The sequence below is a fragment of the Chiloscyllium punctatum genome, chromosome 2, assembly GCF_047496795.1.
Source record: "Chiloscyllium punctatum isolate Juve2018m chromosome 2, sChiPun1.3, whole genome shotgun sequence".
NCBI lineage: Eukaryota > Metazoa > Chordata > Chondrichthyes > Orectolobiformes > Hemiscylliidae > Chiloscyllium > Chiloscyllium punctatum.
The window spans coordinates 153,853,678-153,869,460 of record NC_092740.1 but is presented as its reverse complement, the minus strand read 5'-3'; the positions used below and the strand labels follow the sequence as shown (position 1 = coordinate 153,869,460).

The 15,783-nt window shown below is 39.3% G+C and overlaps 1 protein-coding gene across 6 annotated transcripts in view; it reads right to left on the bottom strand.

Moving 5' to 3' along the window:
* LOC140491963 (transcription factor RFX3-like) overlaps nucleotides 1-15,783 on the bottom strand; it is a 271,083-nt gene that overhangs the window by 131,898 nt on the left and 123,402 nt on the right. For all 6 annotated transcript variants that reach the window (XM_072590501.1, XM_072590482.1, XM_072590521.1 and 3 more), the window contains one exon: nucleotides 5,406-5,664. In XM_072590501.1, coding sequence (XP_072446602.1) covers nucleotides 5,406-5,664 — 259 coding nt within the window. The remainder of the gene's footprint in view (nucleotides 1-5,405; nucleotides 5,665-15,783) is intronic.

Here is a 15,783-nt window from a genome sequence, read left to right as displayed (position 1 = left end):
ATCTTGAAAAATGTCCCGATTACAAAGGAGGTGGTGTTGGATGCCCTGAAACGCATAAAGGTGGATAAATCCCCAGGACCTGGTCAGATATACCTGAGAACTCTGTGGAAGCTAGGGAAGTGATTGCTGGGCCCCTTGCTGTGACATTTGTATCATCATAATAATAACAGGTGAGGTGCCAGAAGACTGGAGGTTGACTAACATGGTACCATTATTTACGAAAAGTGGTAAGGACAAGCCAGGGAACTACAGACCAGTGACCCTGACGTCAGTGGTGGGCAAGCTGTTGGAGGGAATCCTAGGGAATACAATTTACATGTATTTGGAAAGGCAAGGACTGATTAGGGATAGTCAGGATGGCTTTGTCTGTGGGAAATCATGTCTCACGAACTTGAGTGCTTTCAAACAACTTGAGTGAGTTGTTTTGAAAAAGTAACAAAGAGGATTGATGAGGGGAGAGCAGTGGTCATGATCTATGTGGACTTCAGTAAGGCATTTGACAAGGTTCCCCATGGGAGGCTGATTAGCAAGGTTAGATCTCATGGAATACAGGGAGAACTAGCCATTTGGATACAGAACTGGCTCAAAGGTAGAAGACAGAGGGTGGTGGTGGACCGTTGTTTTTCAGACTGGACCAGTGGTGTGCCACAAGGACCGGTGCTGGGTCCACTACTTTTCGTCATTTATATAAATGATTTGGATATGAAATAGGAGGTATAGTTAGAAAGTTTGCAGATCACACCAAAATTGGAAGTGTAGTGGACAGCGGAGAAGGTTACCTCAGATTGCAACAGGAACTTGATCAGATGGGCCAATAGGTTGAGGAGTGAGAGATGAAGTTTAATTTAGATAAATGCGAGGTGCTGTATTGTGGGAAAGCAAATCTTAGCAGGATTCACACACTTAATAGTAAGGTCGTAGGGAGCGTTGCTGAACAAAGAGACCTTGGAGTACAGGTTCATAGCTCCTTGAAAGTGGAGTCGCAGGTAGATAGGACAGTGAAGGAGGCATTTAGTATGCTTTCCTTTATTGGTCAGAGTATTGAGTACAGGACTTGGGAGGTCATGTTGCGGCTGTACAGGACATTGGTTAGGCCATTGTTGGAATATTATGTGCAATTCTGGTCTCCTTCCTATCGGAAAGATGTTGTGAAACTTGAAAGGGTTCAGAAAAGATTTACAAGGATGTTGCCAGGGTTGGAGGATTTGAGCTACAGGGAGACGATGAACAGGCTGGGGCTGTTTTCCCTGGAGTGTTGGAGGCTGAGGGGTGACCTTATAGAGGTTTACAAAATTATGAGGAGCATGGACAGGATAAATAGACAAAGTCCTTTTCCTAGGGTGGGGGGAGTTCAGAATTAGAAGGCATAGGTTTAGGGTGAGAGAAGAAAGATATAAAAGGGACCTAAGGGGAAACATTTTCATGCAGAGGGTGGTGCGTGTGTGGAATGAGCTGCCAGAGGAAGTGGTGGAGGCTGGTACAATTACAGCATTTAAGAGGTATCTGGATGGGTATATGAATAGGAAGTGTTTAGAAGGACACAGACCAAATGCTGGCAAATGTGACTAGATTAGGTTGGAATATCTGGTCGGCACGGACTAGTTGGACCAAAGGGTCTGTTTCCGAGCTGTACATCTCAGTGCTCCATGCCTCTATGACTTTGAGTGTAGAAGTGCTCCTTCTTAACATCTCTCCTGAACACTGTGGCCCTAATTCTCAGACTCTGGCTCCTGGTTCTAGAATTGCCCAACCAGTGAAAATAGTTTACCTTGACTTACTCTGTATTTTCCTGTTTATATCTTGAAGTCTTCAATTAGATCATGTCTTCTAAATTTCAAAGAGAAAAAAGTCTAATTTTACATACTCTCCTCATAGGAGGGCATACTGAAGAAAGGCTTATGCCCAAAACGTCGATTCTCCTGTTCCTTGGATGCTGCCTGACCTGCTGCGCTTTTCCAGCAACACATTTTCAGCTCATACTCTCCTCATAACCTAGTTCCTAAAGACCAGACATCATTATATTCCCTCTGAGATCAATATATCCTTCCAAAGGTGTGGTGTCCAGATCAACTCTCAATACTCCAAGTGCGGTCTAACCTGGATTTTGTGTAGCTGCAGCATAATTTCAGTGTTCTTATATTTCCATCTGCTAGATATAAAAGCCAGTATTCTATGAGCCTTGATTATTATCTGCACCTGTTTCATGGTATTTTAATGATCTACATAACTGAACTCCCAAAGTCTCTTTTGAGATCTGCAAAATTACACATTAACTGCTGAGCCAAAAAAACTAATCAAAAGATATAATACCAAATCTAATAGAATCAGTTTGATGTTGTTTAAAACTATTCAAGAATATACAGGAATACTTACAAATAAAACATTCATAAACCTTTAAAGTTTTACGTTAAAGGTCTAAGTGAGTAAGATCCCTTCTGCCAGCGGAAAAGAAATCTTTAGAGGAGTATTATCTGCAGGTTTCTATTATATCTAAAACTTATTGTTATATTGTCTGTTCCCTCCACTTTGCTCACCCCACTTTTATGTGATGCTGTATAATCATTATTTCTCAATTATTTGGTGCTGATTCCATCATAAAGTTGTGAACTTTCATCTCAACAATTTGCTTGAGATATCTTATCTCTCTGATAAGAGGATTTCTTTTGTATTTCCCTTGTATTTTGTTAAAGGTTTATCAGTTAAAGCATTTTTCATTTCTCTATCTTGAACTAACATTTCTAACTGTTTTTGACATGAGTATTTGATCCTGGAGTCCAAAGATATTAATTTGTTAAGGATCTTTAATTCTATCTCTTATCAGCTGGATGCTTGAGGCTTTAAGTTCTTTATTGCTCTTGTAGTTAGCATCTTATTTTCACATCTAGATGTGATGGAGTCATATCTCTTTCCAGGTCACCTCGAGTGTGAGGAAATTATTGTTTATACCTTTTAGCTTTGTCTATACTGAGTACTAGTCTATTAATTAATAGCATACATATTTTATCTCTATGTTCCCTTCCAGGTACAGAGGAACCTCGATTATCCGAAGGACACGGTTGGAGGGTATTTCATTCAGTAAATCGAATTCCGGATAATCGAATGCTGGGTAACATAGTTTAGCTGAGTATCGGGACTTTGCGATCTTGCCGGATGATCCAAAATTCAGATAATTGAGATTCCTCTGTATACCCTAATTTTGAAATGAACCTTTCTCGTTTTTCATGCTAGCTGACATGGAAACTTTAAATGGTTAATTCCACATTCCACATAAATCCCTACCCTTTAATTTTTTCGAACATCAATGTGCGTCCTTTCTAATTAGTTACATTTATTTCTCAATAAAATAACACTTCTAAATAGATACTTCTGCACTGATATTCTCCACGTTAAGTGCCAATCCATGCACCTGAACTAGCATTCACACCATCTGAGTCCTCTTAAACCCTAGCTCAATAACCATTCATACATTATCCAGAATGGAAGCACTCAGGTACATGTGGAGCTGAAAGAAAATAATTTTCTAATAAATCTAAGGTAACACTTCGTCTTACCAACTTGGTGAAAACCATTCCCATTCAAAGCTTTTAAATTTCAATTGTTAATCCCGTATAAAAACAAACAAAACGTAGTTCAGACACCATAAAGACACCTAACGCTTTAATGGGGTCTTCAAATAGTTAATCTAATTATGTACTCAGAACTCTTGCTGAGATCATTATAGCTTTTGATTATCAGCTAAGCATTCACAACATAATGCCATGGCAAAAATCTTGTTTAGGTTCCAGAATTCCTAGAAATATTATAACTACTCCTTAAGCATTCTTGTGAAGCGGTGGAAGTGTCACTATCTCTAGCTCAGAAGGCTTGGGTTCAAGTCATACCTGCTTCCAGAGGTGTTTGATAATACATCTGAATATTTTAATGAAAATATCTATAACTGCTTGTTCTCAGAGTTTACATTTGTATGGTGATATTGTCCTGTGAAGTTACATTGATTGAAAATCTGGAAGGTATGGGATGTTATAATCTTCATCTATTGAATAAATGCTGATTTTTAAAAACAATCATCTGACAGCTTTTCTTTGACCATTTTTCCTTCGTATCTAGTGAATTTTCATTTTCAGGATAATCAAATAATTGTTCCCACCATTTTCTCTCACTTAACCATTTCTATCATCACATCAAACATTCCAATCTCTCCCACATTATATCTTCCCCCCTCCTCACCTTATCTGTTCTGAAATTTCGTCACATTTGTACATCCCTCCCATGTAATTCACATTCAGCTCTTGTCCCGATCACTCACATCATTGGCTGAGTGTGGGTAGAAAACAAGGACAGTGGATAGTAAGGGGAAAACCACAGTTACTAACAATGGTTGCAGCTGCAAGGCCAAATGCGCATCAGTCTTTTACACACCCTGATGTGCGTCTGGCACTGCCTACATATAAACCTAAATATAAACCACTCTTTAAATGATAACCAAAGCAGTCTAGAGAGATAAAAGCTGAGTGTTAATACATGCATATTAGATAGAATTTAATTTAAGCACTGATAAGTCTGAATGTCATTCCAACAGGGAATTACCCCTGGAAATATGTAACAATTTTTTTCTGAATGTAACACCCCACAGATTTGAAAATATGTACAAAGGTAATTAAAATGTAGTAAGGGGTTAGAAACTGATGCACCTTGGGCTCATTTTCTGCATTGGTATTGGTCTTGTTGCATAATTTGTTCTAGTGTGTCTAGCAGATGACTGAATATGTTAGGTCCCTATAATAGAGGAATAGGAGGCCTATGGCCTAAATATGCTAGTAATTAGCTGGGCAAGTGACAAGCCTGTGCCCAGCTAGCAATCTTTACTGGAACCACTGATCACCAATGAGACATAAATAATGTACTTCACTTTCTCATGGAAACATCTTGGGAAATCAGATGCAGCAATTGTCCTGAATTGTCACTACTTAGCCTCCCTGCAACTCCCATGATTGTTTCTCTTTACTAATGAAATAAAATACTTAGACCAATGGTGTAAGGATTGTTGCCTCCAAGCAAGCAATGCTATGGACTTAGACTCCATTATGAGTTAATTATGCTAAAATATGCGTCAGTGAGGTACAGTGTTAAGCAATCATGGAAACTGCACTTCTAAAATTATTTTCGTAAAACAGAAACAGTGAAAAAAAATCATAAGTGAAGAATTGAACAAAAGATTGGTTCTAGTCATTTCCAGCCAGAAAATTTTAATTACAAATTACAAATGTATCAGCACCTGTTTTCAGTTAACTCAGCCTCGATCCCTGGTTCAAAAATTTTTATATGAAAACAACACAATTAACAGAAAATAAATTAAAATTTGTAGCAAACCAAAGCATAATGCATTATTTTCTACAAGTACTTACAGTTGCTGGAGAAGCACGTGTCGTGTGGCTAACTGGGTGATTAGATCCATCCATTGAGCTGCCGATGAGATAGGCACCCCCTGAGCTGCTGATTATCTGACCGCCTGTAACGCCCATTGGAATACCGCCAGTGCCCACCATGTTGTGGGACGAGACCACTGTTGTCACCTGGGCAGAATTTCCTTGGGAGTCGAAATATGTTCCTCCCGCGTTCTGGCTATACATTTGAGCCTCTGAGTAAGGGTAGGTGGTTGAGCGTCTGAGGAGAAGCATCATACATAAAATTTAATATTCTTACATTGTAGATCCTTCTATTGTATTTTCAACAGTAGAAAGTTAGATATATCAATATTAACATTATTAAAAATGATAAAAACTACAAGTTGGTGTTTCAACATAGTTTGTCACTGAATGCATTGCTGGGATAAAGAGCAAAATCTTCTGGTCGCCAAACATCAGAGACCAGACAAGAGATCGAAAATGCATGTTAAGACATTTTGGGAGTTCCGATGTACAGATCTATGTAGGAATTGCCTAAGAACTTTCCATGTCCAATGGACAATCCTCCTAACTCTCAGTAAGATTGCGGGACAAGGCCACAGTAACTGCCCCTATGGTTATTCAGGAAATTTAGACATTTTAAAATCTAGTTTAACATCTGGGTAATTTCACAACTGATGCTCCATTTCTGACCCACAAAAAGTCTACCCTTACATCTGACTCAACTACACACCCTCAAAACCTCCACCAACACCCCACCTCAATCAAACTGATGACTCTACCACTCCCTAACATGACCTGTTGCCTCACTTATCCTCCCAGCCTTACTACACCACATACCCCCATGTAGACCAATCTCCATGACCATCCAACTACACACTCAATCTACTCATTTCACTCACTCATCCACTCACCCCTTCACTGACATTCAAAGACAAGTTCTTTAAACTTACCTGATGGCTGATAAATAAGAGGCATGTCCTGCTTTCCCTCAACTCTGCTCTAATAGATGTGCTCAAGAACACTGTGCCATGCCTTTCTATGAAAGTTGGGTTTAGAGGTTCCTAGATGAACGTGAGTAGTGTCAATATGAAAGAATTTTTGACTGCAGTGACAATCTGCTCATCATTGCCATTGCTTAGATGGTGCAAAATGTATGCCATTTAATAACATAACACTGTAGATAACATTGTGAGATTAAAATGTTTTTAAATGGGCCAGATTTTCTGATGCTTGGAGCTCCATGGGAAGTGCCCAGGAAATTTCAGCTTCCAACGGGCAACTTCCCTATTCCCCAGGACCTTCTGAATTTCTCCGATCCTGGATTACAGTGTAAGCCTTTGGATAGTCTGATGATATGCACCTTCAGTGGTTACCAAGGACAAAGTAGAAAGATTAAAATTTGGCTCAACAATAATAACCAATCCCGAATAATACCTCTGAAATGCTTGACAACTGCCCTTACATGCCAACAATTCCAGACTACCTACTGGACCGATAAATCATCCCACAACCCCGGCAACAATCTCAAGACCATATTTAACCACATCCTCACGACCAATCTCCCTGGCTACGTCCCCAACTACATCTTAACCTGACAACCATCCAATGATCCACATCACCCCAAGCCCACGTTCACCTCCCAACCAACTTGACAACCCCTCCTGACCATCCAACTGTATCTGACCCAAATAACTTCCCATCTGTGACTCTCACCTACACACCTCAATCACATACCTACCACTTTCTCTGACTCACCACCTCACTTAAGATGATTATTGCCACTGATCATAACATCTGGACATATGTTTTACGCTGTTAAACTGGAAAATAAAAGCAAATTCTTAAGAAAGCAAAATTTCTAAAACGTGAACTTAGCAAACTACTAAATAATTAATAAATAATGAACTTTTATTTTGAAAACCCTGGCAATTATGGTGACGAACTACAGTATATTTTTCCTTAGATATTTGACAATAAAATGATTAATCAAATTTTGCCTGAGGCAAAATATATGACATTCATTCATAAATCACTTTAATACTTACCATACAGTGTTTCTATGTGATTGTAAAACATTAACTTATACAGATATGAGGAGAAACTTTCTTCATGTTTTATCCCTTCCAATTATATATAAACAGAACATGCCACTTGTCAACCAGATGTTCGATCAAGTGCAATATATAGAAGCACTATTGAAAAACACAACAGTCAAATGGGAATGTAATCTACTCAGTTGATTAATATTAAAATTCAATGCTGGCAAAACTCTCAGCATGTGAGGAAAATTAAGAACGGTTTACTCAGTGTTATATTAACTGGACATTTAAATACAAAACAATATTACTTGGCACATATATTTTAAAAATATGTCTAGTTTGATCATTTGGCAAAGTTATTCTGAACACTGGAACATATGGTCCTGACCACAGAAATATTTTTATCATACCTGCTCCTAGTTATTGCTTCCTTCCTTGTCAATCAGGAATTAAATAATCCAAATGTGAGGCATTACAATTGAATGATCAATTATCAGATTATGATTTAGTCATTAATAAGTTTAACAATTAAAAAAGATAACCGGTCAATACCAGTATTGATTAATGAATGGTGTTCTTTCAGGAATCATTAGAATCAGGGAGAGTCCCAGAGAACTGGAAAATTGCCAACATGATACCCCTGTTTAAAAAGGCAGTAAGGCAAAAGGCAGAAAATTAGCCTAACCTCGGTTGTGGTTAAGATCTTGGAATCCATTGCGAAGGATGAGACTTCTCAATACTTGGAAGATTCTGGTAAAGTAGGACAAAATTAGCATGGTTTCCTCAAAGGGAGGTCATGCCTGACAAATCTGCTAAATCCTTTGAGATGGTAACGAGCAGGTTACACCAAGGACAGCCAATGGCTTTTATCTACCTGGATTCCAAGAAGGCCTTTGACATGTATAGGAGGACTACTGAGTAAGGGGCCATGGTGTTCGAGGCAAGGTACTAGCATGGATAGAAACTTGGCTGTCTGACAGAAAGCAAAGAATAGGCACAAAAGGGTCCTTCTCAGGATGGCAACTGTAAGTGATGTTCCCCAAGGCTCAGTGTTGGAACCACAACTTTTCACTTTATACATTAACAATCTAGATGAAGGAACTGAGGGCATTCTGGCTAACTTTGCAGACAATACAAAGAGAGGTAGGGAGACAGGTAGTAGTGAGGAGGCCGAGAGGCTGCAGAAGGATTTGGACAGGTCATGAGAGTGGGCAAAGAACAGACAGATGGAGTACAATGAGGGAAAGTGAGAGATCATGCACTTTGGTAGGAAGAATAGAGGCATGGACTATTTTCTAAATGGGGAGAAAATTCAGAAGTCTGCAGTGCAAAGACACTTGGGAGTTCTCATCCAGGATTCTCTCATGGTAAATTTGCAGGTTGAGTCAGCAGTTAGGAAGCAATGGTGGCATTTATTTTGAGAGGACTTGAATATAAAAGCAAGGATGTACTTCTGAGGCTCTAACAGGGTCTATTAGACCACGTTTGGAGTACTGTCCACAGTTTTGGGACCCATATCTTACAAAGGACGTATTAGCCCTGGAGTGTGTTCAGAGGTTCATGAGAATGGTCCCAGGAATGAAAAGCTTAATGTATGAGAAACGTTTGAGGACTCCGGGTCTACACTTGACATCGAGTTAGAAGGATGGGGGGGGTGGGAGGATCTAATTGAAACATACAGAATACTGAATGGCCTGGATAGAGTAATTGTTGGGAATATGTTTCCATTGATAGGAGGGACTAGGACCCGAGGGAGTAAAGGGAAGAACTTTTAGAACAAAGATAAGGAGAAACCTCTTCAGCCAGAGAGTGGTGAATCTATGGAATTCACTGCCACAGAAGGCTATGGAGGTCAGGTCATTTGAGTATATTTAAGACTGAGATAGCTAGGTTCTTCAGTATAAAGGGGATCAAGGGTTACAGGAAGAAAGCAGAATAGGGTTGAGATTTTTGTCACTTAAGCTTCTAGCAACTAAATAATATAGCTCATGATGACAGCAAAAGCAATAATTTGGGAGTAAACAAGCCATCTCAAGCACAAGGCTAACTCCATTTCTTTTAAACAACTGGGCATGGATTGCTATGGCAAGCTAAATTCAGGAGTTAAACTTTCAGTCCTACCTGTCAAATTTGCTAAACCACTGCAGAACACTGATTTTATGTCTCATGGAGTTAAATCTTCAAAACAGTGGTGTTTTTTCCCCTTTCCCTTTGTTTCAATTAATTTTCTATCTATGCTGTCAGTGGTCAGAAGGTAGTGACTTCTCCGCTGACTAATAATAACCTGCTTAAATGTCAGGCGGAAGCACAGTCTGCTTCTTCAAATTAAACTTATTGCTCTTGGCTCACATCTCACAATGCACTGAGTTAAAGCTATTTGATAAAGCACATAGAATTCTCCAACCTCTAATATGATTATTCCATATTTTAATGTTGCAAAAATGCTTCTAAACAGGAATTTATTTATTAGATTAACAATGGGAATTCATAAATTAATGGTGTATGAGCACTTAAGCTATCCAAAGGACAATATTTTGCTTAGCATTCTTGTCCAAATGTTCGCTATCATCTCTTTCGGTGGTAACAACAGATTGAAATAATATTGTACTCTTATTTGTTAATCTTGATACTTGAACATTTCAGTACATTTGTAAGACTGTGTTAAAGCTTTGTAATTGATGTACTTAACTGCTATATGGTTATTTAAAAAGCCAATTTACACTGAACAAACAGGGAGAAAACTAGTCACCAGGATACAAGAACGTCAACTAGCCACGAAAAGACATGATCCACTCTCACTAGTATCCTCACATACAGGTGAGGAACAACACCACTTTGACTGGGACAACACATCCATCATAGGACAAGCCGAACAGAGACATGCACGAGAACTCCTAGGAGCATGGCATTCTAACCAGAACTCTGTCAACAAACACATCGACTTGGACCCAATCTATCACCTTCTGAGAAAAGGAACAGGAAATTAGATCACCAACACAGGAAATGACATCACCAACTCAAGGAAACCTAAACACATAAATAGAAAGCAGGACATAACCCAAGCGTTTCACCAGAGGCTCACTGATGTTACCTTGTATGGTGACAAAATATCTGAAAACAAACCTTCCAGCTCAGTGAGCAAACAGACATCCAGAACTTCAACCTGAGCTACAGATCTTCTCAATATATCACTATACACCAATAGACACAAAAGAATTTGGGGTCCACAATTTAGCCTACAACAGAATGTCTATTTCCACATTCATGAATGATCTCATTTTGGCTTCAGTCGATTGCTCTGCCTCCTCAGAGAATCCACTCCTTCAAAATTGTTGGAGACACAGGGGGATTTCCTTCACCCTTCCTGATTTTCTGTCGCGGGATGGCAGAATTAAGAATAGAGATATAACTTTAAAATTTCAGCTGACGCTATTATGAGACAAAATTTGAGAAGCATTTCTTCCTATAAAAGGATAGTAGAATTCTGGAACTCACTTCAACAAAACGCATTCCTGTCCTTTGTTCATCGTGGGATGTAGAAATGTAAGCAAGGACAGCATTTGTTCTGCATTCTTAGCTGGTTTTGAACGGAGAGGTTTACTATGCAATTTCAGAAGACAGTTTAAGAGTCAACCACACTGCTGTGGTTCTGGTAATGCCCTAAAGAACATGAGTGAACCACGTGGATTTTACAATAATCAATGATATCTATCAAGGTCATCATTTCTGGAACTAGCCTTATATTTTAGATTTATTAAGTGAATGTGAGTTCCACCAACAATTATAGGATCTTGAACCCCTAGCCCTTGAGCCACTCAGTCATTAGTTCAGTAAGATTGCCACTACGTTACCATCTCATAATTGGTTAATTGAAATCAATAGATTTTTATAAGATAGACGAGAAAAAGATGGATTAAAAATATACTACGAGTTCAAGTACAGATCAGCTGTGATTCAAGTGAATGTAGGAACAAGCTCAAGGAACTAAACTCCTACTTCTATGTGTATTATCACATCTTGTGTTAATCTATCATTGATTTCAAAAATACAAAGCACTTGGAGCATCTGATATTTGCAAACACCAGCTCAAACACTGGAATTACACGTAGAGTACAGTTACTTGCAATCCCCAAAATGATTCATCTATTACTACAGTCAGTTCTGCTATATATTCTATATATTCTCATGCAATCCAAAGTTATTAACTTCGTGGTTTTACTTTCCAATTTAGCCCCGAGTTGCTTGTACAGCCTAAGTAGAAACTCTTTCCTAGCCCTACCAATATCATTGGTACTACATGTGAGAACTGCTTCCTCCCCATCCCACTGCATGTTACTCTCCAGAAATAAGCAGAAGGCCTATATCATGGCACCAGGAAGATACATAGCCTGGCAGACTCTCATTCTGGGCTGCAGAGAACTGCAGCAATCCCCTCATCCCCTACCACACTGTTCCAGACACTACATTCGTATTTACTCTCCCCACTTAAATGAATTCCTGCATTCTAGTGCCATGACCAGTTAACTGATCCACCCTGCAGGTCCTATTTTCATTTATTCTACCTTCAAGAATCTAGAATTTACTGAAAACTAACAAGGGCCAAGTCTCTTTCAGTGCTACCTTCCAGATCCTATATCTGACTTTGCTTGTAGCTATCCACCCTCATTCCTGAGTGCAGGCAAACATCACAGTGTCAAATCCAACGAATGTGACTGACTTCCAGTAAAGTGCTCCTACAAAATACATAGTAGTGTCTCGATTTCAGATTCCAGCTTGTCAAATCTGAATTGAAATTGCTCGAGCTGTAGACATTTATTGTACATGTGTTGATGAAAATCACACTAGTGCTCACTACATCCCACAGCTCTTACACATCATCTGCCAAGCTATATATATTTTACTTAAATAATTAAATTTAGAAGTATTACTCAATAATTATTAATTACATAACATAATTTAACCAGCTAAGCTATAAATTTAATGCAATACTCACCCATCTTCTCACGTGATTAATGCTTCCAGTTTAGTTCTGTTGATTGTTTAAAGATGAGGAAAACACAGATATTTGGTACATCAATGGGCCTACCAAACAGACTTGTCACTTGCTAGAAGCAAGAAGAAGTCTGGCTCTAACATAATCAGTATCATGACAAACATGAAGCCCATCCTTTCCACTGTATACAATTCACTGTTGATCCAATTGTGACGCAGCAACCACTGCCCATTGCTCCAGCTTCCAATGCAACACAGGAAGAAGCCACTCAATTTCTGAGTGGAAGCTCATATTGTAAACAGGCTTGTCACCATCTAAGCTCAGACTGCTTCTATTCTAGCTTCGAATTCCAATGTTCAAAAAGGCATGCTCCTTCTCACACCAGTTCAGCAATCGCTGCTTGACCAAATTTCTATTATTATTACTAATATTATTATTATTATCCTGGGGGAGAGGCCGTGACACTATGGGGTAGGAAACTGCTGACTTTTACATCTATCCATTCGCCAAAGCCAATGCCCATGCTTGAGCTGTCAGCCAGCCTTAGGACATGAGAAATGGGGCAATATTAGGCCATTCAGCCCATCAAGCCTGTCCCCACTATGCAACAACTTCACGGCTGACCCGCCCCAGGCCTTAATTCCTTGTTTGTGTCTGCTTTCACAGCCGTCAACTTCCTGATGCTTGAAAAATCCACCTCCTTTTTAAACACTTTCACTGATCTAGTCTCCACAACCCTCTGGGATAGAGAATTTCAGAAATATGCTACCCTTTGGAAGAAGAAATCTACTTGAATCTCGGTTTTAAATGAAACTACATCCCCTATTCCCCCCCACCAGTGAAAACATCTTCAACATCTAACCCAAGTCCCCGGGAATCCTAAATGATTCAATTAGATCACCCCTCATTCTTCTGAACTTTAATGAATAAAAGTTTAACATATTAGCTCCTCTTGATAGTCAACCATTTCATCCCAGAAATCATCTTTAATAGCAAATCTCTTTTGAACAGCCTCCATTCCAAACATATCCTTTTTAAATAGAGAACCATAACTGTACATGGCACTCCAGGTGCGGTCTCACCAACTCCATGTACAGTTGTAACAAGGCTTCCTGGCTTTTAAACTCCAACCTTCAAATATTGCCATTTATGTAGAGGTGATGCAGTGCAAAGCTGGACCTTCTAAGTGTATGAACGCTCGAGACTATTTCATAAGTCCCCTCATTGAAAGTCAACTGCCTTCAACCAATCATGCTACAACTCTTGCACGAGTACTCAATAAGCAGTAGCACTGGCAAAGTAACAAAGTAGACACTAAGGGAATGCACATGGCAATTAGTTGACTATTCAACTGTGTATATTATATGATAACGTTGGTTTGTTTAGTAATGGCCTGGAAGACACAGTGATGATCAGAGCAAGAGAGATGGCAAGGTATGGGACAAATAGGGCATTAGAGTTGTTTACATTGATGGTCAGATAAACTGATCATGAATAATCTGGCTGGAAAGGTCACATGTTGGTTGCATCCTCTTTAGCTGCTCCTCTTCCTCCTCAGTTGATTACTGTACTCTAGGTAGCCTCATTGTGTTAATGTTGTGCAGGATTCAACTGTCTCTGGCTTCACCAGCATGACAATAGCACAAATTACCAAAACATTTCTAATAGCTCAGTATGTTAGCAAAACTAAATCAGCAACTAACCTAAGCATTAGTGGGTGGCACTGTGGCTCAGTTTAGCACTGCTGCCTCACAGCTCCAGGGACTTGGGTTCAATTCCAGCCTTGCGTGATTATTTATGTGGAGTTTACATGTTCTCCCTGTGTCTGCATGGGTTTCCTCTGGGTGCTCCAGTTTCCTCACAGTCCAAAGATGTGCAGGCCAGGTAGATTGGTTATGCTAAAATAGTCCATAGTGTCTAGAGATGTACAGACGAGGTGGATTAGCCATGGTTAATGCAAAATTATAGGGATTGGGTGAGGGTCTGAGTGGAATCCTCTCTGGGGAGTCAGGGCAGAGTTAATGGACTGAATAGCCTTTTCCTGCACTGTAGGAATGCGGTGATGATAAATTCCTTTAAATATTGCTATTGGGCATGTCCTTTCTGATACTGAATGCATGTGCAATGTTGAGTGTTTAGGAGAGTATGTTGGCTGGACCATTGAGTCAAAAATGACACGAGTGTCAGATCAACACATTTGACTAACATCACAATTTGTATACTTCCATCACTATGACAATGACTGACTGTGTCAAAGAACTCACCAAAATAGGGTCCAGCACAATGAGAGAGTCTGGACTGGTTCTATTTGGGCCAAAGGCACCTGGAGTACTAAAATTAAGGTGGCTTCAAAATTGAATTTTATAATCAATAACTCCCCACTTTCCCTCCTAATTCTAGCAAAAGTGTGTTATTTCAGCTTTGTGTGTTTAAAAACAACTGTCAGTGAATTTTTGTCTTCTAGGGTTCACGTACAGAAGGGCATCAGACATCTCTGGTGTGTCTAGGATCGCACAACAGTTGTGAAATGTAAATGATTATTGAAACAGTCTTATTGTTTTCCATTTTCAATGGTTAGTCCATTAGGATTTGAACCATTATTTGTCTCAGCTTTTTAATAAATTTGTGTGAATGTTAAGTTAGCCAATAATCATTAAAAGTTTAACATTATTCTTAAGCAAAAGACAGATTTTGGTTTTTGCATTGCATAAGCTGGCTCAGTACTTTTAACTTGTTTAATATGAATGAGTGAACATCATTCATTAATAGTTTTCAAGGTAACAAAAGATGTTCAAGAATCTAGGTGTTTATAATAATTGAATAATCAAATAATTCAGTCTACAACCCTGAATCTTGAGTAACAGCCAGGAAACAGGTTTAGCTAGTATAGAACTTGCCTTGATCATTTGAAAGCACAGTCAATAAAGCTAACAAAACATCTGGTCCTCAGACAGTGAAACTGAATAGCTGCAGCCATACCTAAGCGAGAGATTGTTGCTCACTGCCTGACAGAGAAGTTTCAACCTTTTAGAAGCCAATTCACTTTTCTTGGACTTTGATCTGCACTGTCTGCTGTCAGCTGTTAGACACTGGAGCAGCTTTATCTTGAATCGCTGATGAGGAACAGCAGAAGCAGCACCACTAGCATTAGTATCAGCTCCAGCAGTAGCAGCACCAGCCTTCTCTTTAACCACATGCCATTCGAGAAAGGGGAGGATGGACACATCCATCTGGAAGGAGGTGATACCCCATCACAGTCTACAGGCAAAGGATCAACTCTTTTAACTTGTCTGAGCACAAGTATCTAATGAGACTCAGGCTTCCATGATAGGTCACTGTTGAC